Source organism: Mobula birostris, chromosome 1, assembly GCF_030028105.1.
Source record: "Mobula birostris isolate sMobBir1 chromosome 1, sMobBir1.hap1, whole genome shotgun sequence".
Taxonomy (NCBI): domain Eukaryota; kingdom Metazoa; phylum Chordata; class Chondrichthyes; order Myliobatiformes; family Myliobatidae; genus Mobula; species Mobula birostris.
Window position 1 is genome coordinate 11,207,788 of NC_092370.1, and position 25,634 is coordinate 11,233,421.

The 25,634-nt window shown below is 44.1% G+C and overlaps 1 protein-coding gene across 2 annotated transcripts in view; it reads right to left on the minus strand.

Moving 5' to 3' along the window:
- LOC140194915 (transcriptional activator GLI3-like) overlaps window positions 1-25,634 on the minus strand; it is a 455,994-nt gene that overhangs the window by 279,588 nt on the left and 150,772 nt on the right. The window contains exons 1-2 of one of the 2 annotated variants that reach the window (XM_072252311.1): window positions 6,349-6,430; window positions 3,796-4,038 (exon numbers count right to left, since the gene is read on the minus strand). In XM_072252311.1, coding sequence (XP_072108412.1) covers window positions 3,796-4,021 — 226 coding nt within the window. In that variant the 5' untranslated portion in view covers window positions 4,022-4,038; window positions 6,349-6,430. Of the gene's footprint in view, window positions 1-3,795; window positions 4,039-6,348; window positions 6,431-25,634 lie in introns of those variants that run through there. The other variant, XM_072252301.1, reaches the window with a different exon arrangement.

Below are 25,634 nucleotides of genomic sequence, written 5' to 3' on the forward strand. Positions count from 1 at the left end.
AACAATAAACCTTGCACAACAGAAGATTAGACAAGAGAGAAAAAACAAAGAGGAATGGAACTCTGATTGTGTCCTTTGCTTCCATTTTTCCCTCACCCTCACGTAAACGTAAGTAACTAAAATACAAAGGGATTCAAGGCAGTTTAAATGATTCAGCATGGACTAGGTGGACTGAAAGGCCTGTTTCTGTGCTGTAGCTTTCTATGACTCTATATCTCTAGTGAATACTGTCCCTGTACTATATCTATGTCAGTGTAACTTGCACGTAACCTCCTCCATCTCTATTGCTTGTTATATGACTCTCTTGTCCACTCTAACCTCCTCATTGATTTCCCTCTTGCACGTAGGACAAGTAGTACACCTGCCCCTACACCTCCTCCCTCACCACCAGTCAGGACCACCACCTTCCAGGTGAGGTGACACTTCACCTGCGAGTCTGTCAAGATCATATACTGAATCTGGTCCTCTCGGTGAGACCCAACATAGATTAGAGAACTGTTCTGTACAGTACATGTGCTTCATCTGCCAGAATAGGTGGATTTTCCCAATGGCCACCAATTTCAAATCTACCTCCCATTCCCACTTCTTATTCTGGCTTCTACGCCCTTCCTTTCAAGTCTTGGTGAAGGGTCTTGGCTCGAAACATCAGCTGGTTACTTCTCTCCATAAATGCTGCTTAATCTGCTGAGTTCCTCCAGCATTTGCATGTGTTGCACATTACGTTTCTCATTACCAGTTGAAACACTTCCTCACTGTGATAAACATAAAAGACTCTGCCATTTTCACAATTAAACTAATGGCGTGGCCATCACAAGCAATCGACATTCCATTTCTGAAGTATTCAAATCTCAGCAAATTTCACACCGGCCCATTTTAACTCTTATAGAGCTTTAGACCAAAGAATCCTCAATCAAAGGTTTCTTTCTAGCTTGGAGCTGCAGTCATCCCGAGCTTGCGGATAAAGTATAGTCCATCTTCAATTTACAAGGATCCTTCTCTCAGCAAATCTTAATGTTGTTCTGCCTTGCATGGGGTAAGCATCATATTTATATTCAAATTTTTGCTTTGTGCACATCATGTTCTTACTGAAAAGACAGATTCTGTCATGAGCGCAAGAGGTTCTCCAGGTGCTGGAAATCCAGAGCAAAACACACAAAATGCTGGAGGAACTCAGCAAGTCAGGCAGCATCAATGGAAAGGAATAAATAGTCGACATTTGGGCTGAACCTCTTCATCTGGACTGAAGAAGGGCCTCGGCCTGAAAAGTCGACTCTTTAATCCTCTCCATAGATGCTGTCTGACCTGTTGAGTTCCTCCAGCACGTTCTGTGTGTTAACCTGTCATCAGTAGTTTCATCTAATACATGTGTTCCCAGCGTTTTTTATGTCATGGACCCCTACCATTAACCAAAGGGTTTGAGAACCCCTCATCTACTTGGTGCTGGCTATTTGGAAAAACCTAACATTGTTCATATTTTAAAAGTGCAGTGAAATGCTGGAAACTAATTAAATATAAAAAGATTCAGACTATTGTGTAAATTCAATATTCTCTCGACGGGAATTGAAGTGGCTTCACTTAACTTCATTTGCTTAAGAAGTTCATTCTGAACCACACAGCAAACAGTTTAAGACCAGAAGACATTGGAGCAGAATCAGGCCATTCAGCCCATCAAGTCTGCTCTGCTAATCCATCTTCACTGATTTATTATCCCTTTCAACCCCATTCCCCTGCTTCTCCCTCTAACTTTTGACACCGTTACTAATCAAGAACCTATCAACTTCTGCTTTAAATATACCCAATGACTTGGACTCCACAGCTGACTGGCAGCAAGTTCCACAGATTCACCAGCCTCTGGCTAAAGAAATTCCTTCTCATCTCTGAGCTAAATGGATGTTCCTCTATTCTGAGGCTGTGACCTCTGGTCCTAGACCCCTCCACTATAGGAAACATCCTCTCCACGCCCACATTATCTAAACCTTTCAATATTCAATAGGTTTCAATGAAATCCACCCCTCCATTCTTCTAAACTCCAAAGAATCAGGTCCAGAGCCATCAAACACATCTCATACATTCACCCTTTCATTCCTGGGATCATTCTTGTGAACTTCCTCTGGATCCTATCCAATGCTTCCACATCTTTTATAGATAAACGGCCCAAAACGGTTCACAATACACCAAATGGGAAGAAGGCGATGACTGTAGGTGCTTCCTTAGACATTCGCTAACATCTAATGAACAGTGAAACCAGATTCATGTGTCAAGAAAGAGGCGGTGGAATTGGGGAAGGCATGATGGTCTTTTAGCAAGACAACATATATTCACCCAGTGGATAACTAAATTGCCTCAAGATATTTAAACAAGATTGCCTGAACATCCTTAATCTTTCATGACAAATCAAATCAGCAAAACTTTACTAGTCAGCCACCTGGTAGACAAGCTTAGTAGTCAGTGAGATGGTGTATTGTCATAGAGGACTACAGCACAGAAACAGGCCCTTCAGCCCATCTAGTTTGTGTCAAACTGTTACTTTGCCCAGGCACATTGATCGGCATGTGGACCATGGTCATCCATATCTCTTCCATCAATGTACCTATCCAAATTTCTTTTAAATGGTACAATCAAACCCACATTCACGAAATCCATTGGCAGCTCGTTCCACACTCTCACTGCCCAGAGTGAAGAAGTTTCCCCTCATGTTCCTCTTAAACTTTCACTTTTCACCCTTAACCCATGACCTATAGTTCTGGTCTCAACCAACCTCAGAGAAATAAACCTGCTTGCATTTACCCTATCTATAACCCTCATAATTTTGTATACTTCTATCAAATCCCCCTCAGTCTCATATGTTCTAGGCTTCTGCTGCTACATGAACACATTCTTAGAGAACATAGAACAAGGAGTACAGTATAGGCCATTCAGCCTACGATGTTGTGCTGACCTTTTAACCTACTCTGTGATCAATCAAACTCTTCCCTCCTACACAGCCCTCCACGTGCCTATCTAAGAGTTTCTTAAATGCCCCTAACGTATCTGACTCTACCACCAGCCCTGGCAGGACGTTCCACATACCCAACCATCGTGTCTAAAAAATCTACCTCTGAAATCCCCCAATACTTTCCTCAAATCACCTTCAAATTATGCCCCTTCATATTAGCCATTTTGGCCCTGGGACGAAGTCTCTGACTATCCATTCAATCTATGCCTCTTATCATTTTGTACACCTCTATCAAGTCACCTGTCACCTTCTTTCACTCCAAAGAGAAAGGCCCTAACTCACTCAACCTATAATACATAGTGTCATCAGCACCACTATGTGCCATGTCGTATGACATGGGCGATCGTGGTCTTTGACCATGATTGCTCTTGGCAAGTTTTTTTTACAGAAGTGGTTTGCCATTGCCTTCTTCAGGACAGTGTCTTTACAAGACGGGTGACCCCCAGCCATTACCTATACTCTTCAGAGATTGTCTGCCTGACGTCAGTGGTTACATAACCAGGACTTGCGATATGCACCAGCTTGCCCATACGACCCTCCACCATGTGGTCCTGTGGATTCACGTGACACTGATCCGGAGGGCTGAGCCGGTGCTACACCTTGCCCAAGGGTGACCTGCAGCCTAGTGGAGGCAAGGAGCATCTTACACCTCCTCTGGTAGAGACATACCTTCACGCTGCCACCCTATATACAGTATATTATACTAACTGTCCCTCAGAAATTTAACATGCATTGTCAAAACATCTTTATGCAAAATGCATCAAAGCATCTTTGGTCGTTTATATTGAGACCATACTTACGGTAGTGTGGGTCCATATAGCCGTTTCTTGGATCCATTGTAAACAGCGCCCCGCGGTATGGGATGGAGGGCTCGGGTATGTGTGACAAAGAGCCATGAATTTCCTTCTTTATTAGAGAAGCCCTGTCTTCACTGGAGGTTGAAGGCTCTTCACTGATTTTGTTGAGACTCTGCCCGCCGGTGTGAGGCTGCATTGCCATTGCGTTTCTCCGTTCTCTGTGGTACATGCCAGGACTTTCCTCATCTGAAAGAAGAACACACTCCACAAATCAGAACCAGAATCACTACATCAGTGCAGAACAGTTCCCGTTCACCTGACACGAGAAGAACAAATTTTAATCTTGCTGTTGCTAAGATTGTGATGCTGTATAAACACAAGGGATTCTGCACATACTGGAAGTTCAGAGCAACACCCACACACGCGCAGACGCACACACACAAAAAGCTGGGGGAATTCAGCAGGCTAGGCGGCAGCTATAGCGAGGCATAAACAGTCGACTTTTTAAAATTAATTCATTTTATTAATTTATTGACATACAATACAGAATAGGCCCTTCGAGCCTTTCCCCCAATTTAATCCCAGCCTAATCAAGAGAAAATTTACAATGACTAATTGACTTACCAATCGGTACGTCTTTGGACTGTGGGAGGAAACCGGAGCACCTGGAGGAAACCCACACAGTCACAGGGAGAGTTACAGGCAGCGGAGGGAATTAAATCAGGGTCACCTGTACTGTAAAGTGTTGAGCTAACCACTATGCTACAGTCTGACACCCCTCATTGGGACTGGAAAGGAAGAGTGAATCTCATTCTAGCTTCTTTCCCCTTCCTTTCCAGTCCTGATGAAGGATCTCAGCCCAAAATGTTGATTGTTCATTCCCCTCCATAGATGCTACCTGGCCTGCTGAGTTCCTCGTGCATTTTGTGGGTGACGTTACAACAACACATATTAACTTCCACACTGAAATTTAACCATCATTCAACTTTGTAGTAAGCAGGAACAATACACACTCTATGCTCTGCCTGTACTGCAAATAAGTCATTGCTGAACAGATACTTCATCGATCCTTTAGAAAATCTAAACTCTCTTTTCAAAGTTCATAAATAAATTTAGGGTTTAGGGTTCGTGGATTTCGGGTTTCCGTCTCAATGTACAGAGCTTCAGGATTTAAGACGTAGTGTAAAATTAAGACCTGTGCAGCATGGTAGCAGAGTGGATAGTGTGACACCTTGCAGCACCAGTGATCAGCGACTGTGGTTCAATTCCCACCACTGTCTGTAAGGCGTTTGTACGTTCCCCTCCATGATCACGTGGGGTTCATCCGGATGGCCCCATTTCCTTCCACATTCCAAGTCAGAGTTAGGGTCAGTAAGCTGTGCTCATGCTATGTTGACGCCGGGAGCATGGCCAGACCTCTACTGTCTGACAGGAATGGAGATCTGCATCCCTGACTCGGTCTGACCTACACAGGTGCACCACAAGGCTGCATGCTAGGCCCACCGCTCTACTCCCTAATGTTCTGTAGTGATCAATAAACCAATTGATTGAAATCAAATGACGTTGCCTAGTATCTCAGGTCTAGGTGAGACCGTAGCCCCGCCAACATCTGCTCTGTGGCACTCCTTCTTTGCCATCTCACCCACACCCCTCCCGCGGCACTCCACCTTCACCATTTCCAACTCCTTTGCTCCTGCCAAATCTACAAACTTGCTGTCTACTCCTTGTTGAAAAATACAGGACTATACAGAAGTCTTAGGCACCCTAGCTGTATACTGTATTTGTGCCTAAGATCTTTGCACAGTAGTGTAAATGGTGACCTTGAAGAGGACCACAAACTTGTCACGGTTTGGAGGCTTGCATGCCTGAATGACCCAGAGAGCTAGGCTGGTTGGAGTCAGCGCTTTTTGCTTTGGGTCTTGGTAGGGTCACCCATGTCAAACAGGTCAAAGGGTAGAGGCCAGACAAAGAGTGGTCCACCGGTCCCTCGGGTTCCAGGGTTCAGCTCAAGGTTAACAACCTTGACTAGTAGAACAAACCTGTTACAGAGACAGTAATGAAGAATCAGAGTGGCCAAGGGCAGACAGTGATGGAGGAACTTCACTGTTGCCCTACACACCAGTAAGTAAGGATATGGTGAATAAATTTGATCCTTAATCCTTGACCAAATGCTGTCAATGAATCATTTATCATTCCCTCTTTCCTTAAGAAAGCTAAAACAAAAAGGTCCCTTTGCAAGGGTCTTGAAGCTTCACTCTCAGGTGAACAAAGTTCAAAAAAGACGTACACAGTTATCTTGTGCAGGAGACAGTTGTCTTCCTGACAAAGTTTAAACTGATGAGCACAAGAATAGAGACCAATCATCCTCATCAGTTGAGCCAAATTGATCCTGCGCACTTGGGAACAAATACTGCTCGACTGCAGAAAGCCAGCTTTGCAAGTGATACACACAATAAACCACGGCAACAAGTGTGGTTGCAGAGCTTCAGGGGTGCAGTCACTGAGTAAGTCAAAGGAACAACACTTCTGCAAAATATAAGCCAAAACACATAAAACCTTCAAGTGCAGTTTGTCAGCTTGCTGAATATCAACAGGAATGATGCTACTGGGGCATCATAGTAGCTCGCGTGACACTATTACAGCTCGGGACATCGGAGCTCAGAGTTCAATTCTGGCGCCCTCTGTAAGAAGTTTGCACGTCTTGCCCGTGACCACGTGGGTTTCCTCCGGGTGCTCCAGTTTCCTCCCACAGTCCAAAGATCTACTAGTCAGTAGGTTAATTGGTCATTGTAGATTGTCCTGTGATGAAGCTAGGATTAAATACGTGGCTTGTTGGGTCGGAAGGGACCACTCCATGCTGTATCTCTAAATAAGTAAAAATCAATAAAAGATAAGTTGCATAAACATGGTAAACTCAATCAGCTAAATAAAGAATTGAAAATGTATTTATTTCTCAGACTTAATAATCATTGAACCAGTGCACGTACACTACCTTGCTATTTCGCTCTCTTTTTGCACTACTTATCTAATTTAAATTATATATATATATATTTCTTACTGTAATTTATAGTTTTTATGTATTACACTGTATACCGCTGCAAAACAACAAATTTCACAGCTTATTTCAGTGATAACAACTCAGATTCAAACCGTGCACTTTTTTATCCTTGCTACAAACTGCTTTGAATTTCATTTAAAAGATTAGCTTTATTTGTCACATGAACAGTAAGCAATGCGCAAAAGTCTTAGGCACCCTAGCTTTACATATGTGCCTAAGACCTCTGGTCATATCTGGGGAAGGGGGAAGGGAGAAGGGAGGGAGCAGGAAGCACCAGAGAGACATTTTGCAATGATCAATAAACCAATTGTTTGGAATCAAATGACCTTGACTGGTGTCTCATGTGTCTGCACCTTCGCCACCCCTCCCCACTCACCCCCCCCCACCCTTAGCACTCCTTCTCTGCCATCTATCCCACACCCCTTCCACGGTGCTCCACCTTCGCCATCCACAAAACCCTTTGCTCCCACCAGATTTACAAGCATGCTTTCTGCTCCACGTTGACAAATACAGTACCAAGCAAAAGTGTTATGTGCCTAGGACTTTTGCTCAGTGCTCTACATCAAAACATACTGTGCAATCTGTTTTCTGTGTCAAATCAAATCGAGCATTGCGCTGGGGGCAGCCCACAAGTATTGGCACAACTCCAGCGCCAATGTAGGCTGCCCTCAACTCACTAACCCTAACCCATACATCTTCGGAATGTGGGTGGAAACCGGAGCTTTGAAGAGAATGTCACGTGGTTAGAGAGAACGTACTCACTCCTTACAGGAAGGGGTGGGAATCGAACCCCGGTCAGTGATTGCTGGTGCTATAAAGCCATTGCACTAACTGCTATACTACCACACCTCAACAGCACAGGTTTGCAATAGTACAGGTCTCGTCATCAGCATCATCATCAAACGCCTGCTATGCCGCTGGTGCTTAGAACAGCATTGAAGGTCCTCCATCTCTGTCTGTCCTTGGCCATCTTCTCTATTCTGCCCAGGTGTGGTTCCGGGTCCTCATTTCTGCCATTATGTTACGGTGCCAAATTGCCATACAAAGTCTGCCTCAGGTATATTACCATAATATTGAATTTACTTCTAGCTCAGTACAAAGAAAAACATGCATTAATCAGAGCCAGTTGATCTCGTTTGAAAATATCTGGCGTGGGGGCAATCCTCTGTAATCTCTCTCTCATACAAAGCCTCTCCCATTAGAGTCATTCAGCGGAAAAAAAACTGATTGGTGCCACGCTAAGTCTAACCTGCTCATTAGTATTCGACCAGTGTGCCTCCTAGTGAACTCGTTCTCTCTTTAAGCAGCTCTGCGGAGCTTAGAGGTCAGATGGCTAATCATTAAATCAAACTAATGTCACACCATCACAATCAGCCGAACAGGGGAAAAAAAGCTTTATTATATCAGTTTATGTGAAATAAATGGTTTTACAAATGGTCCCCCAAGAAAGGGTCAACAGTGGTTTCAATTACAGGACAAACTCAACAAGAAGTGTGCATTAAACCAAGCGCTCTGTATTGACTTTAGCAAGGGCTGTACTCGACAAGCAAGCTCCAATACATTGCATATGCAAAGATCAAGGAAAGGCAGGCTTTGCTCTGCCAAGATTTGTGCACATAGGCAGTTCATTCACCTTTTATTCTCTCTTCACTTTCCAATGGTTGCTCAGTTCAATTCACCCCACACAAAGCCTGAAGACCAAACCACAATGCACCGACTGAAACAAGTTCAAAACTCGGGCCTTCTATTGTGATTGAATTTCTTAACGTCTTTTCAAATAGTGCAGAATGCCTCCAGGCTAAAGGATGAAATGGGCTAATGGTGAATTGGGAGTACTGAGCAAATTTCAGAGCCCTTGCCTCCTCGCTTTTGAGGTTGAAAGCAAACTCTAGTCTTTCAAGTTTCAAAGTCCTTTCTCCCCCTGCAGTGTCACAGAAGGATTTGAAAATAAAGTAATGGTGCACACAGCCTCCCTGATCAGAGCCCGCACTCTCTATCTGGTATTTCAACGTGGTTCTCTCAATAACAGCACAGGTATCCTCATGTCTTATCTATTAGCACTACTCAATTACGAATGAAAATAACAATTGGCGCTAAGTGTGTTTGGAGTTTAGATTAGTAACTATTCATGAGATAATGCAAAGTATTCAGTGATCAAACAGTTTCCCAGAAGTGCCGACATTTGATTCAGTGGAACTCCTGAACTTAAATAAAGGTGAAGAAGCAGGAAAATTTGACAGGGATGCTAAATACCTCAGGTCCGACCTTACGCTGAAAAGATTGTGAAAGTCAAAGTTCAAAGTAAATTTATTATTAAACTACATGTATGTTACCATATACTACCTTGAGAATCATTTTCTTGCAGTCAATTACAGGAAAATAAAGAAGTACAATATAAATGTATTAGTTTAGAAATACAGCATGATGACAGTTTCTTCAATGAGCCCGCACCATCCTTTTACACTCATGCGACCAATTAGTCTGCTGCCCCGTACGTCTTTGGAATGTGGGAGGAAACTGCAGCACATGGCCTTGGGGAGAATGCACAAACCCCTTACAGACAGCTGTGGGAATTGAACCCAGGTCGCTGGTGTTACACTAGCCACTACACTACAGCTTTCTGAAAAAGACTGACAGTCAACGTGCAAAATAAGATAAACTGTGAAAATATAAATAAATAGGTAGGCTCTCGGCCCAAAATGTCAACTGTGCTTTTTTTGATAGATGCTGCCCAGCCTGCTGAGTTCCTCCAGCATTTTGTGTGTGTTGCTCGAATTTCCAGCATTTTCTCTTGTTTGTGAAATAGACAGACTGATAATACTGAGCCTGCAGGCAGCTCAGGATATTTTACAATTGCTGTGTGACCGTGACAAGAAAAATATTTTGGTCCATGGCTAATACATTTGAGCTTCTTGCAGGGTTTTGGGGCTTCACTCGGTGATTATGTGTTACAGCACAAAAATGGACCTTTGATAAAAATAATAGCCAGCACAAATATAACTTCCAGCCTCAAAGCTCCATCCAGCAACAGGGACTTATAGTAAGCCAAAAATAAGATAGTACTTCTCGCTGTCTGTCATAGCAGAAATATGGTATAACAATATACAGCTACAATTAACCGGCCAGAACTGTCGTAGGTATAATGCTTAGGTGCTACAATTTCTTTAAAACTGCAAATTAAACTTTAAATTCATGAATATATTAATATATATTAGTGGCTATAATTAATCCAGATAAAGGTTAATGGTTCCCCCACTGCAAAGCAGTGCTTCTTTTTCTTGGACTGGGGAGGCAAAAATAAAATAGTTATTTCAATTTAGCTAACTATAATCAAAACAATCTCCAACACTTATATTCAATTTTGTTTGTGAAATATCCAAATCAACCAATTAGACAAGTCAACCGTACAGTTAAGAAGAATAGTTTTCTTTGAATCTTTGAACTTTTGAAGGGACACGTCCCTTCATATATTTTACTGGTATTTTGTAAATAAACTCATTAAAAACAAACCCAGAATTAAGTGAATAAAGATGATTAAACCACTTTCCTCAAATATTTTAAAACTGCAAATCAGATAAATGAACAACTTCCTAATAAGTAATCTCTATATATCCGAAATAATTTCATTACATCAATCCATCTTTGGAAGGTCTGAGATCTCATCTGAACAGGTGAGTCGGGACTTAGTCTGACAGAGTGGTCATAGACAATATTAAGGGAATGGATGACTTTATACAGGTGCAAAAAATCAGGAGGGGTGCAGGTAGGGTGAACACATATAGTCTATTTTCCAGGGAGGCATCCGTGAGTCTTGCGAGACCGTGGATCTGCGCCTGGAAAGTCTTCACTCTCCAGGGCACAGGCCTGGGAAAGGTCATATGGAAGACAGGCAGTTGCCCATGCTGCAAGTCTCCCCTCTCCACGACACTGATGTTGTCCAAGGGAAGGGCATTAGGACCCATACAGCTTGGCACCAATGTCATCGCACAGCACTGTGTGATTAAGTGCCTTGCTCAAAGACACAACACGTTGCCACGGCTGGGGCTCGAACTCACGACCTTCAGATCACTAGTCGAATGCCTTAACCACTTGGCCACATGCCCACACTTCCCTTTCCAGGGAAGGGGAACTAAAAACTAGAGGGCAGAGGCTTAAGGTTTTTCTGTCATTCACATATCTTTCTAGGAGTCTCTTTTGGTAATTTCAAGTTGCAGGTAGATTGGGAAAAGCAGGTTCGTGCTGGATCGAAAAGAAGGAATTTGTATCATGCTTTCAAGTTGCTTTTCAGAGCAGCTTGTGGTTGAGCCCAATGGGGGAAAGGTAATTTTGTTTTGATTAGGGAGCCTAAGGTAAGGGAACTATTAGGAGCCAGTTGATCATAATATGATAGAATTCACCCTGCAGTTTGAGAAGGAGAAGAAAAAGTCAGAATTATCAGTATTGCAGTGGAGTAAGGGGAATTATTGTGGTATGAGAGAGGAGCTGGCTAAAGTTGATTGGAAGGGGGCACTAGCAGCAATGATAGCAGAGCAGCTAATGGCTAAGTTTCAGGGAGCAATTTGGAAGGTGCAGGATAGATTCATTCCAAAGAAGAAGTAGAAGCATTCTAAAGGGAGGATGAGGCAACTGTGGATGACAAGGGAAATCAAAGACAGTATAAAAGCAAAAAAGAGGGCATTTGATGGTGGTGTCTGAAAAGAGGATGCTGTCCAAGTTGCATGCCATCTTGGACAATGTCTCCCATCCACTACATAATGTACTGGTTGGGCACAGGAGTACATTCAGCCAGAGACTCATTCCACCGAGACGCAACACAGAGCGTCATAGGAAGTCATTCCTGCCTGTGGCCATCAAACTTTACAACCCCTCCCTTGGACGGTCAGACACCCTGAGTAAATAGGCTGGTCCTGGACTTATTTCCTGGCATAATTTACATATTACTATTTAACTATTTATGGTTTTATTACTATTTAATTATTTATGGTGCAACTGTAATGAAAACCAATTTCCCCTGGGATCAATAAAGCATGACTATGACTATGAATATGACTATGACTATCACAGAATTAGTGGGAAGATAGAGAAGTGGGAAGCTTTTAAAAACCAAAAGAAGGCAATGAATAAAGCAATAAAGAGAGAAAAGATGAACTATGAAGTTAAGTTAGTCACTAATATAAAAGAGGATACAAAAGGATTTTTTCAGATATATTAAGAATAAAAGAGAGGTGAGAGTGAATATCAGACTGCTATAAAGGTAGCAATGGGGGACAAAGAAATGGGTAGATGACTAAGTGGGTATTTTGGATCAGTCTTCACCATGGAATAGACCAGCAGTATGCCAGAAATTCGAGAGTATCAGGGGTCAGAAGTGACTACAATTGCTATTACTAAGGAGAAGGTTCTTGGGAAGCTGACAGGTCTTAAGGTAGATAAGTCACCTGGACCAGATGGACTACACTCCAGAGTTCTGAAGGAGGTGGCTGAAGAGATCATGGAGGCATTATTAACAATCTTTCAAGAATCACTAGATTCTGGAATGGTTCTAGAGGACTGGAAAATTATAAATGTCACTCTACTCTTTAAGAAGTAGAGAGTCCGAAGAAAGGAAATTATAGGCCATTTAGACTGAACAGCGTTTGGGAATATGTTGGATCCATTACTAACACTGAGGTTTTGGGGTACTTGGAGGCACGTGATAAAATAGACCAAGGTCAGCATAGTTTCCTTAAAGGGAAACCTTACTTGACAAATCTGTTGGAATTCTTTGACAAAATAACAGGAAGGATAGAAAGGGTAGACAAAGGAAAGTCAGTAGATCTTTGTTACTTGGATTTTCAGAAGGCCTTTGACAAGGTGCCACATGAGGCTGCTAAACAAGAGCCCATGGTACACCAGGAAAGAAGATTGGCTGACTGGCAGGAGGCAAAGAGGGGGAATAGAGAAGGCCTTTTCTGGTTGACTGCCAGTGATTAGTGGTATTCTGCAGGGGTCCGTATTTGGACCACTTCTTTTCATGTTATATGTCAATGACTTTGATGATGGAATTGATGGCTTTGTTGACATGTTTGCTGACAATACGAAGATAAGTGGAGGAGCAGGTAGTATCTAGGAAGCAGTGACAGATAAGGAGAATGGGTAAAGAAGTGGTAGATGGAATACAGTGTAGGGTAGTGTATGGTCATTCACCTTGGTAGAAGGAATAAAGGTGAAGACTATTTTCTAAATGGGAAGAAAATTCAAAAAGTCTAGATGCAAGGGGACTTGGAAGTCCTCACGCAGGAATTCCTAAAGGCTAAGTTGCAGGTTGAATTGGTGGTGAGGAAGGCAAATGCAAAGTTTGCATTCACTTTGAGAGGACTAGAATATAAAAGGGCATAATGCTGAAGTTTTACAGGCATTGGTCAGACCACACTTGGAGTATAATGACCAGCTTTGAGCCCTTATTTAAGAAAGGATGTGCTGCCATTGCAGAGGATCTAGAGAAGGCTCATGAAAATAATTCTGGGAATGAAAAGTTTAATGTATGAGGAGCGTATGATGGCTCTGGGCCTGAACTCACAGGAGTTTAGAAAAATAGTGTGAGGGGGATCTTATTGATACCTATAGAATATTGGAAGACCTCAACAGACTGACATAGAGAGTATGTTTCCTATAATGGGGGAGTCTTGGACAAGAGGGCACAGCCCCCAGGAGTTCCTTGCCATAGATGATCATGGAGGCCAAGTCATTGGGGATTTTTAAAGTGGAGGTTGATAGTTCCTTGACTAGTAAGGGTTTCAAAGGCTATGGGGAGAAGGCAGGAGAATTGGGGTGAGAGGGATAATAAATCACCTATGGTTGAATGGCAGAGCAGACTCAGGATCAGAATTAGACCGTTTCGCCCATCATCTCCTATAGTCTTTTTGTCTTGAGTGTCCCTAATGTATCTGCCTCTCCCACCATCCCTGGCATCACATTCCACACAGCCACCATCCTCTGTTTAAAAAAAACTATCTCTGACACCGCCCCCCCCCCGACACACACACAACACACACACACACACACACACACACACACACACACACACACATTTTCTTCCAATCACATTAAAGTTATGCCTCATCCACCCTAGGACAAAGTCTGTTGTTGTTCACTCACAGAGTCATTGGACATTACAGAACAGAAACAAGCCCTTTGGTTCATCTAGTCCATGCCAGACTGTAAATCTGTATAGTCCTATTGACCTGCACATCCCTCCATAACCCTCGCATCCATATACCTATCCAAATTTCTCTTAAAAGTTGAAATCTATCCAAATTTCTCATTTGACCTATACCTCTTATCATCTTGCACTCCTCTATCAAGTCACCTCTCATCATTCTTCATTCCAAAGAGAAAAGCCCTAGCTCGCTCACCTGAAACTCATTGATATGTCCCTTTAGTTTGTAAGAATTGTGCCTGTGTTTGGAAATCTTTTTGTAGTTAATAAATCTTTTATAAATCAGAAATCCTTTATGAGAGTTACTTTCCCCTGGGTTCCCTCCTCTTTCCCTTTCTCGTCTGGTCTGCTCTCCTCTCCTAACAGGTGCCTTCTTCTTCCATAGCCCTTAACCTTTCCCACCCAGCTGGCTGCGCCTATCACCTTCCAGCCAGCCTTCTTCCCCACCCTCAGCTTTTTATTCAGGTGCCTTCCCCCTTCCTCCTCGGTCCTGAAGAAGGGTCTCTGCCTGAAACGTCAACTTTTCCATAGATGCTGCCTGACCTGCTGAGTACTTGGAATGAAGGGATTAACATATGAGGAGCAGTTGTCAGCTTTGGGCCTGTATTCACTGGAATTTACAAAAATGCTTTTGGGGGCAGCGGATCTCATTAAAACCTACCGAATGCTGAAAGGACTAGATAGGCTGGATGTGGAGAGGATGTTTCGTCTGGTGGGAGTATCCAGAATTATAGGGCACAGCCTCAAAATTGAGGGGCAACCCTTTAGAACAGAGGTAAGGAGGAAATTTTTTAGCCAGAGTGTAGTAAATCTGTGGAATGCTCTGCCACAGATTGCGGTGGAGGCCAAGTCCGTGGGTATATTTAAGGCGGAACTTAATCGTTTCCTGATCAGTCAGGGCATCAAAGGATATGGCGAGAAGGCAGGTGTATGGGGTTGACTGGGATCCGGGATCAGCCATGATGGAACAGCAGAGCAGACTTGACGGGCTGAATGGCCTAATTCTGCTCCTATGCCTTCTGGTCTTATACCTCTAGTGCTTTGAGTGTGCTGCTTTGGATTTCCAGCAACTGTAGACTTTCTCGTGTTTGAAATAGTGAATATTGGCAGCTGGGCCTCGCCTCTGAGACCAAGCAGGGAAGCCAGCTAGTCTGAAGAGTAGGTAGATACAGTATAAACTCCCTGTAGTGAGGGTACCCATAGATACCCTTCAGATAGGGCTTAAAATCTCCTTTAGAGTTTAGAGCTTTGAAGACGGTGAACCCAATACCATCACGTACTACCTCGATAATTAGTTTATTTTGAACTTTAAGGAAGGGTGCACTCATCCTGACACGGAGTTGCAAATCATCGGCAAGGAGGATGGGCTCAAAGCGGAAAAATTCCTGACATCAGTCCCTAAGGCAGTGCTTTCCAGGGGCAAGCCGGCTCTGACGAGGCGGGACGGGAGTGCAATCGCACGCCGGGGAGAGGGGAGGTTCGATTCCCACTGTCAGTAAGGAGTTTGTACGTGTGTCCCCCCCCACCCCTGTGGATTCCCCTCTGGTGCTCCCATTTCCTCTCTCACTCTAAAGACATGCAGGTTAGGGTTAATGAGCTGTAGGCTTGCAACGTTGGCGTCACAGGTGTGGTGACACTTTCGGGCTGCCCCCAGCGCGACCCTGGCTGATCTGATGTGACGCCAACCATCGTTTGACGCACGTGTGGTAAGTAAAGCAAATCTTTATCTTTCTGTCACCCTGGAGAAAGCTGCGTTCAGCACGAGCATGCTCTTCGAGCTCCTTGGATGTTTGCATCTGTTTCGACGGCGCTATCTTCAAAGCTGAAGAAATGATCAAGTCGGGAAGTTTTAAATCCCAGGAAAGGTGATTTGCACCAATACATCAAGCCCAGTGCTTTCTTTTCCAAATGCTGTTTGACAGGTTACCCCTCATGGGAGGCATAAGAGAAAAAACTTGTTAGACGACTTTGCTTGCTTCTTGGCCTTGATCACAAAACCTATTGCTGCCTCAGACATCCTGAGCTTTGTCATCTTTTCACTCAACTCCAGGCTTCCGTTCTCGAAATTGCCCTTAAAAGTTCTGGCAGAATGCATACAATACAAAACAGTGGTCCACTGGGAACCACAACTCAGGATTGCTTTCTGCAGCAAAGTCTTGTTGCATTTGATACAGCTCCGAGAGAGACGACACAGCATTTCACTTATTTACTTGTGCTCAGGCTCAAATATTTTAAGCTCACGGGACAAGCAAGTGGTCTTTGCACAAAGTCAAGCAATTGCTCAAATTCAGTTTATTGTCAACGAAATACGGCGAAACGAAACAACATTCCTCAGGAGCAAGGTGCACAACACAGTACATATAACCCACACATGCAGCACATAAAGTATTAAGGCATCCGTTAGTCTTACGAGACCATGGATCTGCGCCTGGAAAGTCTTCGCTCTCCAGAGCACAGGCCTGGGCAAGGTTGCATGGAAGACCGGCAGTTGCCCATGCTGCAAGTCTCCTCTCCACGACACCAACGTTGTCCAAGGGAAGGGCAAGGGCCGATACAGCTTGGCACTGGTGTCGTCGCAGAGCAATGTGTGGTTAAGTACCTTGCTCAATGACACAACACGCTGCCTCGGCTCGGGCTCGAACTCACGACCTTCAGATCGCTAGTCCAATGCCTTAACCACTTGGCCACGTGCCCACATAAAGTAACATTACCACAAATCAATTAATAAATAATAAGGTGCAGCTTAAATGGTTTGGCATGGACTAGATGGGCTGAGGGACCTCTTCCAGTGCTGTGCTTTTCTAGGACTCTGTGACTATAACCCTAAAGTACACTTACGACCCAAACCTCAAAATAAACAGTATAATGCTACTGGTTTCTCCTAAGTGTTGAGAGACCTGGCTGGTGGCAGGAAGAGCAGTACCTTCCGCCTGGGAGAAGAAGCTGTTTCCCATCCCAGCAGCCCTTGTCCTGATGCTCTGGTACCTCCTGCCTGAGGGTAGGAGGTCAAAGAGATTGTTAGGTGGATGGGAGGGGTCATTGACAAAGCTAAGGGCCCAGAGTGTACGCCATGTTCTGGATACATATCTCGGACGGGTGAAAGAGAGACCCCGATGATTCCCTCAGCAGTTCTCACAATCCCTTAAAGGGGCTTGCAGTCAGATGCCTTGCAATTCTTCTACCAGACGGTGATGCAGCTAGTCAGGACACTCTCAGTCATGCTCAAATGGTGTGATGAGCAGGATGCCAAATAGACCGCTAAAATGTCTGGACAGAACCACGGAGCAGTCAGCTTCCTGATGAGAAGGACGGAGGATCCACGACTGTTTATTATCATTCTTCAGTACACAAGTGTAAAGGAGAATGAAATGAGGATGCAGTTCACCTGGTGCCAAATGTAGAGACTTTCATATAACTCACTTACCTGACACACACACAACAAAAGTTTTCTCAAGTTGGAGACTATGTTCAGTCGGGCCACTGAATTAAATGTTCAGTAGTGAGTACATGACAACCAAAAGATCTAACCACTAACCACAACCACCACTTAACTCTTGCCCACACTGTACCAGAATATGAAGATCCCAGATCGGCCTCTACAGCCACTTGAGACCCCACCAATAGACAACCCCTTTGGATAATATCATTCTCGGATTGAGTGATCGCACAACAAGACCATAAACCGGCACCATGAACTCATGGTCAGGGAGTCTAAGACCAGAGCACACAGCCACAGAGTAGAGGGGCATCCTTTTAGAATGGAGATGAAGAGGATTTTTTTTTTTAGCCGGAGTGTGGCGAATCTGTGGAACTTGTGACCACAGTCAGCCGTGGAGGCCCAAGTTCTTGGGTATATTTAAGGCAGAAGTTTATAGATTCTTGATTAGTCGGGGCATGAAGGGATATGGGAAGAAGGCAGCAGATTGGGGCAGAGAGGAAAAATGGATCAACCATGACGAAATGGCAGAGCAGGCACGATGGGCCAAATGGCCTAATTCTGCTCCTATATCTAATGGTCTTATGAACACTACCTTACTTTTTGTTCTCTTTTTGCACTACTTATATACTTCTTATTGTAACTTAAGGTAATTTTTTTATGCATTCCACTGTACTGTTGTCCCAAAGCAACAAGTTTCATGACATATGTCAGTTATAATAACCCTGATTCTGATTAATTTAATCAGCTGGAAAGTAATCTTTCAGCAGTTAAGAGAAGTTTGGATAAGCACATGAATAGGAGGAGAATGGAGGGCTGTAGTCCAGGTGTGGGACAATGGGATTAGCCAGAATAATAGTTTGGCATGGACTAGATGGGCTGAAGGGCCTAGTTCTGTGCCATGACACTATATGGCTCTATGCTTCTCTCAGGATCGTTCCTTTGTCATGGTGGAGAGGCCTGTGAGGTCCTGAGTTCCCAAGAGTGATGCCTTCTGGGGGGTTTAGCCACCGTGTGCTTAGCTCCTGGTAGGGTCAGCCATGGAGGTAAGGTCAAAAGGGAGGAAAAGGCCCACTTAACTGGAACACAATCAACCATCTTAAGCATTCATATCATGCTGTTCATGGATGGTGTCTTGACTTCTCACTGCCTCAGTAAAGCAGCCAGCATAATCAAAGGTCCCACCCACCCACCCACCCTGGCCATCCTCTCGTCTCTCCTCTCCCATCGGGCAGAAGATCTAAAAGCCTGAAAGCACATACCATCAGGCTCAAGGATAGTTACTAGGGGCATGGACTAGATGGCCTGAAGGGCCTGTTTCGATGCCAGAGCACTCTGTGGCTCTACGCTTCTCCAAGGATCGTCAATTTGTCGTGGTGGAGAGGTTTGTAAGTTCCTGAGAACCCGAGACTGTTATAAAACTATTGAATGGTCTCCAGTTTCATAAGATAGATTCACAATCTAATTCGTTATGACCTTGCACATTATTGTCAACCCCGTGTGCACTTGCTTTATATCTTATTTATTCTCTCTTCCGTTATTGTTTTACTTTATTCTAGCACAATGCACTGTGTAATGACTTGATTGGTCTGAGCAGTATGCAAGACAAGCCTTTCACTGTATCTTGGGAATGATAATATGCCAACTAGCCAGTAAACTAACCCCTAGAGCCCTGGTAAGTTCTGGAGAACAATCTTTAGTCCTCAACTGCATAACTCATTATGAACAGAGATGAGGAGCAAGTTCTTTAGCCAGAGAGTGGTGAACCTGTGAAATTCGTTGCCACAGGCAACTATGGAGGCCAGGTTATTGGGTATATTCAAGGCAGAGGTTGATAGGTTCCTGATTAGTCAGGGCACGATTACAGTCAGGATGAGAAACAGTTTCTTCCTCCAGGCCATTAGGCTTCTGAACTCCCTGCCATATTGTATTCGAAGTGTCACTGGTTAATCAGTTCCATACCTTACAATATTTAATATTAAAGTACTTTAGTTTGTTATTTATGTCTGATTCATCTGTAGATTTTATCCTTAGCTTCATAAGTTATTGTGTATTATGTGCATTATGTGTACTACTGTGCTTTACACCCTGGTTCAGAAAAACGTCACATTTCTATATACATTATATGGTGGCATACATTATATACATAGAAACATAGAAATATAGAAAACCTACAGCCCAACACAGGCCCTTCATCCCACAATGCTGTGCCAAACACGTACTGACTTTAGAACTTACCTATGGTTACCAATAGCCCTCTATTTTTCTAAGCTCTATGTACCTATCCAGGAGTCTCTTAAAAGACCCTATCGTATCCGCACCACCTCCATTCCTGGCAGCCCATTCCATGTACTCACCACTCTCTGTGTAAAAAACTTACCGTTGACATCTCCTCTGTACCTACTTCCAAGCACCTTAAAACTGTACCCTCTTGTGTAGCCATTTCAGCCTTAGGAAAAAGCCTCTGACGATCCACATGATCAATGCCTTTCATCATCTTACACACCTCTATCAGGTCACCTCTCATCCTCTGCCGCTCCAAGGAGAAAAGGCCGAGTTCACGCAACCTATTCTCATAACGCATGCTCCCCAATCCAGGCAACAACCTTGTAAATCTCCTCTGCACCCTTTCTATAGTTTCCACATCCTTCCTGTAGTGAGGTGACCAGAACTGAGCACAGTACTCCAAGTGGGTCTGACCAGGGTCCTATATAGCTGCAACATTACCTCTTGGCTCTTAAACTCAATCCCACGGCTGATGAAGGCCAATGCACCGTATGCCTTCTTAACTTCAGAGTCAACCTGCACAGCAGCTTTGTGTGTCCCTTGGACTCGGACTCCAAGATCCCTCTGATCTTCCACACTGCCAAGAGTCTTACCATTAATACAATATTCTGCCATCATATTTCACCTACCAAAATGAACCACCTCACACTTACCTGGGTTGAACTCCATCTGCCACTTCTCAGCCCACTTTTGCATCCTATCGATGTCCCGCTGTAACCTCTGACAGCCCTCCACACTATCCACAATACCCACAACCTTTGTGTCATCAGCAAAATTACTAACCCATCCCTCCACTTCCTCATCCAGGTCGTTTATAAAAAACATGAAGAGAAGGGGTCCCAGTACAGATCCCTGAGGCACACCACTGGTCACCAGGCTCCATGCAGAATATGACCAGTCTACAACCACTCTTGACCTTCTGTGGCCAAGCCAGTTCTGGATCCACAAAGCAATGTCCACTTGGATCCCATGCCTCCTTACTTTCTCAATAAGCCTTGCATGGGGTACCTTATCAAATGCCTTGCTGAAATCCATATACACTATAACTACTGCTCTACCGTCATCAATGTGTTTGGTCACATCCTCAAAACATTCAATCAGGCTCGTAAGGCACAACCTGCCTTTGACAAAGCCATGCTGACTATTCCAAATCATATTATGCCTCTCCAAATGTTCATAAAGCCTGCCTCTCAAGATGTTTTCCATCAACTTACCAACCACTTAAGTAAGACTCACTGGTCTATAATTTCCTGGGCTATTTCTACTCCCTTTCTTGAATAAGGCAACAACATCTGCAACCCTCCAATCCACCGGTACCTCTCCTGTCCCTATTGATGATGCAAAGGTTATTGACAGAGGCTCAGCGATCTCCTCCCTCACCTCCCATGGTAGCCTGGGGTACATCTTGTCCAGTGCCAGAGAGTTATCCAACCAAAAGCTCCAGAACATCCTCTTTCTTAATGTCTATATGCTTAAGCTTTTCAATCCACTGTAAGTCATCCCTACAATCACCAAGATCCTTTTCTGTAGTGAATACTGAAGCAAAGTATTCATTAAGTACCTCTGCTATCTCCTCTGGTTCCATACATACTTTCTCACTGTCACACTTGGTTGGTCCTATTCTCTCATATCTTATCCTCTTGCTCTTCACATACTTGTAGAATGCCTTTGGGTTTTCCTTAATCCTGCCCGCCAAGGCCTTCTCATGGCTCCTTCTGGCTCTCCTGATTTCATTCTTAAGCTCCTTCCTGCTAGCCTTATAATCTTCTAAATCTCTATCATTACCTAGTTTTTTGAACCTTTCATAAGCTTTTCTTTTCTTCTTGACTAGATTTTCAACAGCCTTTGTACACCACGGTTCCTGTACCCTACCATCTTTTCCCTGTCTCATTGGAATGTACCTATGCAAAACTCCACGTAAATATCCCCTGAACATTTGCAACATTTCTGCTATACATTTCCCTGAGAACATCTGTTCCCAATTTATGCTTCCAAGTTCCTGCCTGATAGCTTCAAATTTCTCCTTACTTCAATTAAATGCTTTCTTAACTTGTCTGTTCCTATCCCTCTCCAATGCTATGATAAAGAAGATAGAATTGTGATCACTATCTCCAAAATGCTCTTCCACTGAGAGATCTGACACCTGACCAGGTGCATTTCCGAATACCAGATCAAGTACAGCCTCTCCTCTTGTAGGCTTATCTTACTATTGTGTCAAGAAACCTTCCTGAACACACCTAGCAAACTTCCATCCCATCTAAACCCCTTGCTCGAGGAAGATGCCAATCAAAATTTGGGAAATTAAAATCTCCCACCACGACAACCCTGTTATTATTACACCTTTCCAGAATCTGTCTCCCTATCTGCTCCTCAATGTCCCTGTTACTATTGGGTGGTCTATAAAGAATACCCAGTCGAGTTACTGACCCCTTCCTGTTCCTAACTTCCACCCACAGAGACTCAGTAGACAATCCCTCCATGACTTCCTCCTTTTCTGCAGCCGTGACACTATCTCTGATCAACAGTGCCACGCCCCCCACCTCTTTTGCCTCCCTCCCTGTCCTTTCTGAAACATCTAAAGCCTGGCACGCTAAGTAACCATTCCCGCCCCTGAGCCATCCAAATCTCTGTAATGGCCACATCATAGCTTCAAGTACTGATCCACGCTCAAAGCTTATCTGCTTTGTTCATGATGCTTCTTGCATTAAAATAGTCACATCTCAAACCACTGGTCTGAGCGTATCCCTTCTCTTTCACCTGCCTATCCTCCCTCTCCTACTGTCTCCAAGCTTTCTCTATTTGTGAGCCAACCACCCCTTCCTCCGCCTCTTCAGTTTGGTTCCCACCCCCCAGCAATTCTAGTTTAAACTCTCCCCAATAGCCTTAGCAAACCTCCCTGCCAGGATATTGGTTCTCCTTGGATTCAAGTGCAACCCGTCCTTTTTGTACAGGTCACATCTGCCCCAAAAGAGGTCCCAATAATCCAGAAATCTGAATCCCTGCCCCCTGCTCCAATCCCTCAGCCACACATTTATCCTACACCTCACTCTATTCCTATACTCACTGTCACGTGGCACAGGCAGTAACCCTGAGATTACTACTTTTGAGGTCCTGCTTCTCAACTTTCTTCCTAACTCCCTGTTGTCTGTTTTTAGGACCTCTTCTCTTTTCCTACCTATATCGTTGGTACCAATATGTATCACGACCTCCTGCTGTTCACTTTCCCACTTCAGGACATCGTGGACACGATCAGAAACACCCCGGACCCTGCCACCTGGGAGGCAAACTATCATCCGCGTTTCTTTCCTGCATCCACAGAATCCCCTGTCTAACTCCCTAACTTTAGAGTCCCCTATTACTACTGCCATCCTCTTCCTTTTCCTACCCTTCTGAGCCACAGGGCCAGACTCTGTGCCAGAGGCACGGCAACTGTTGCTTCCCCCAGGTAGGCTGTTCCCCCCCCCCCCCAACAGTACTCAAACAGGAGTACTTATTGTTAAGGGGTACAGCCACAGAGGTACTCTCTAGCGTCTGACTCCTGCCCTTCCCTCTCCTGACTGTTACCCACTTATCTGTCTCCTGACACCCCGGTGTGACTACCTGCCTATAACTCCTCTCTATCATCTTCTCACTTTCCTTGACCAGCCGAAGGTCATCGAGCTGCATCTCCAGTTCCCTAACGTGGTCCCTAAGCAGCTCGACACACCTGGGAATCTCTCGAACTTTCCACATCTGACACCCAGTACAGAACACCGGCCTCACAGACGTACTTCCTGTTTCTATTCCTCACTGGTAACTTACCTCGCTTCGACCCGTTATGGCCGAAGACCGAATGAGCCAAAGCCCTACCACTCTGCCTCAGATCACTCTGTCGATAACTGCTCTGCTAGGCAGTGTCTCCCTTTTATGCTTGAACCTCCCCTGCTATCTAACTCATGATTGGTGCTCCAGTTATAGCCGCTGATAGGCCACGTACAATGGACAAACACTCTCGAAGCTCCCTTTTTAAATAGGTGGCATCTGTTAGTCTCATGAGAACATGGATCTACACCTGGAAGGTCTCCAGGGCGCAGGCCTGGGCAAGGTTGTATGGAAGACAGGCAGTTGCCCAAGCAGCGAGTCTCCCCTCTCCACGACACCGATGTTGTCCAAGGGAAGGGCAAGGGCCGATACGGCTTAGCATCTGTGTCGTCGCAGGAGTTGCCAGAACGAGGTTGAAGGCAACGTCAGACTGCCTTAGGGACTCCAGCTCTGGATTTCTCCCTTGGGGTTTACTCCCGAAGCCTTTCCCGTGAGTGGGTATGGCCGCAAGGCAGCGGAGGTTTGAAATCAGAGCTTTCCCTCTCTAAGATGCACTGCCTTCCCAGGCTGATGAGGTAAATAACCGCCGCCATATATGTATATGGTTAAATGACAATCAACTTGACTTGACTTGATGAAGGGTTAAGGGAAGGAGGCAGGAGATTGGGACTGAGGGCGAAATATATCAGCCATGATGAAATGGTGGAGCAGACTCGATGGGCCAAATGGCTTAATTCTGCTCCTATATCTTATGGTCTTAACTTGGTACTGCTTAGACCTTCCAAAGTTGCAGCAAAACCATTACCTTTCGTTATCCTGTACTTCATAGCAAGAAGCACATTTTCATGAAGAGGAATAGCTCTCTTCTCTTTGTAGTGAATGGGAATGAGAGGTCACTTGATAGAAGTGTACAAGATGATCAGAGTCATAGATTGAGCAGAGAGCCAGAGACTTTTTTCCCAAGGCTAATGCTAGGGGGCATAATTTAAGGTGATTGGAAGAAAATACAGGGGGGATATCAATGGTAAGTTTTCTACAGAGAGTGGTGAGTGTGTGGAACGCTCTGCCAGGGGCGATGGTAGAGTAATGGAAGGGTTAGATTGACCTTAAAATAGGTTGAAAGGTCAGTACAGTATCATGGACCAAAGGTCATCTACTGTGCTGTACTGTTCTATGTTCTAAAGAATAACATTTTGTTTGCAATTTTCATTTTTTTTTCACTTTTGCTAACAACTGAGCTGTCCATGCTCCCTGTCTCTGGCCTCCTGCCCTTGAACCTCTCTGCACTTTCACCATTAACAAAGAAACTACCCCTCCCTTTATCCTGTAGGTCTAAAACCATCCTCATGGCTACTTGGGAAGTAATGCTTAAACAAATGTTTAACGCTCCAAAGCTCACAGAAAGTGGTTGCTGCAGAGATTTTAACAAAGTAATTTACAAATAAGGTTAAAGAACCTCCTAGAACATAGAACATAGAACATTACATGCTGTTCTGACTTCTGCTCCTGACTTTGTCAGATTTAACACCACAAGTCCAACTTAAATATTCAAGATTCAAAAGTGTAAAGGAAAATGAAATAACTATTACTCTGGCTCCAATGCAGCACAAAAAAAACCCAACGCAATAAGATAAAGAACACAACGACCATCACTGAACTGTTCCCACAATCTACAGACTCACTTTCAAAAAATTTAAGTATGCCCGCAAGAAAATGAATCTCAGGGTTGTATATGGTGACATATATGTACCTTGATGATAAATATACTTTGAACTTTAATAATAAAACACACAATAAATATAAATACATAAGATAAATACATAAATACATAAGATAGTTTATATATATAGATTGATTGTATGTCCACAAAGTGACATTAGGTGAAGAAGTGTCTGTGCATTAGGAGACTCTGACAGGAAATGATAAAGTAGTGGTGGTCGGGTTAGTGGGTGGATGTGTTGATCGGCCTTTGCTTGGAGAAAATGCGAGAACAGGCACAGGCCAGGGTAGGTTCCAGTAAGTTTTTTGTTCAGATTGTCTAGCGTAGAGAGAATGCCAGGCAG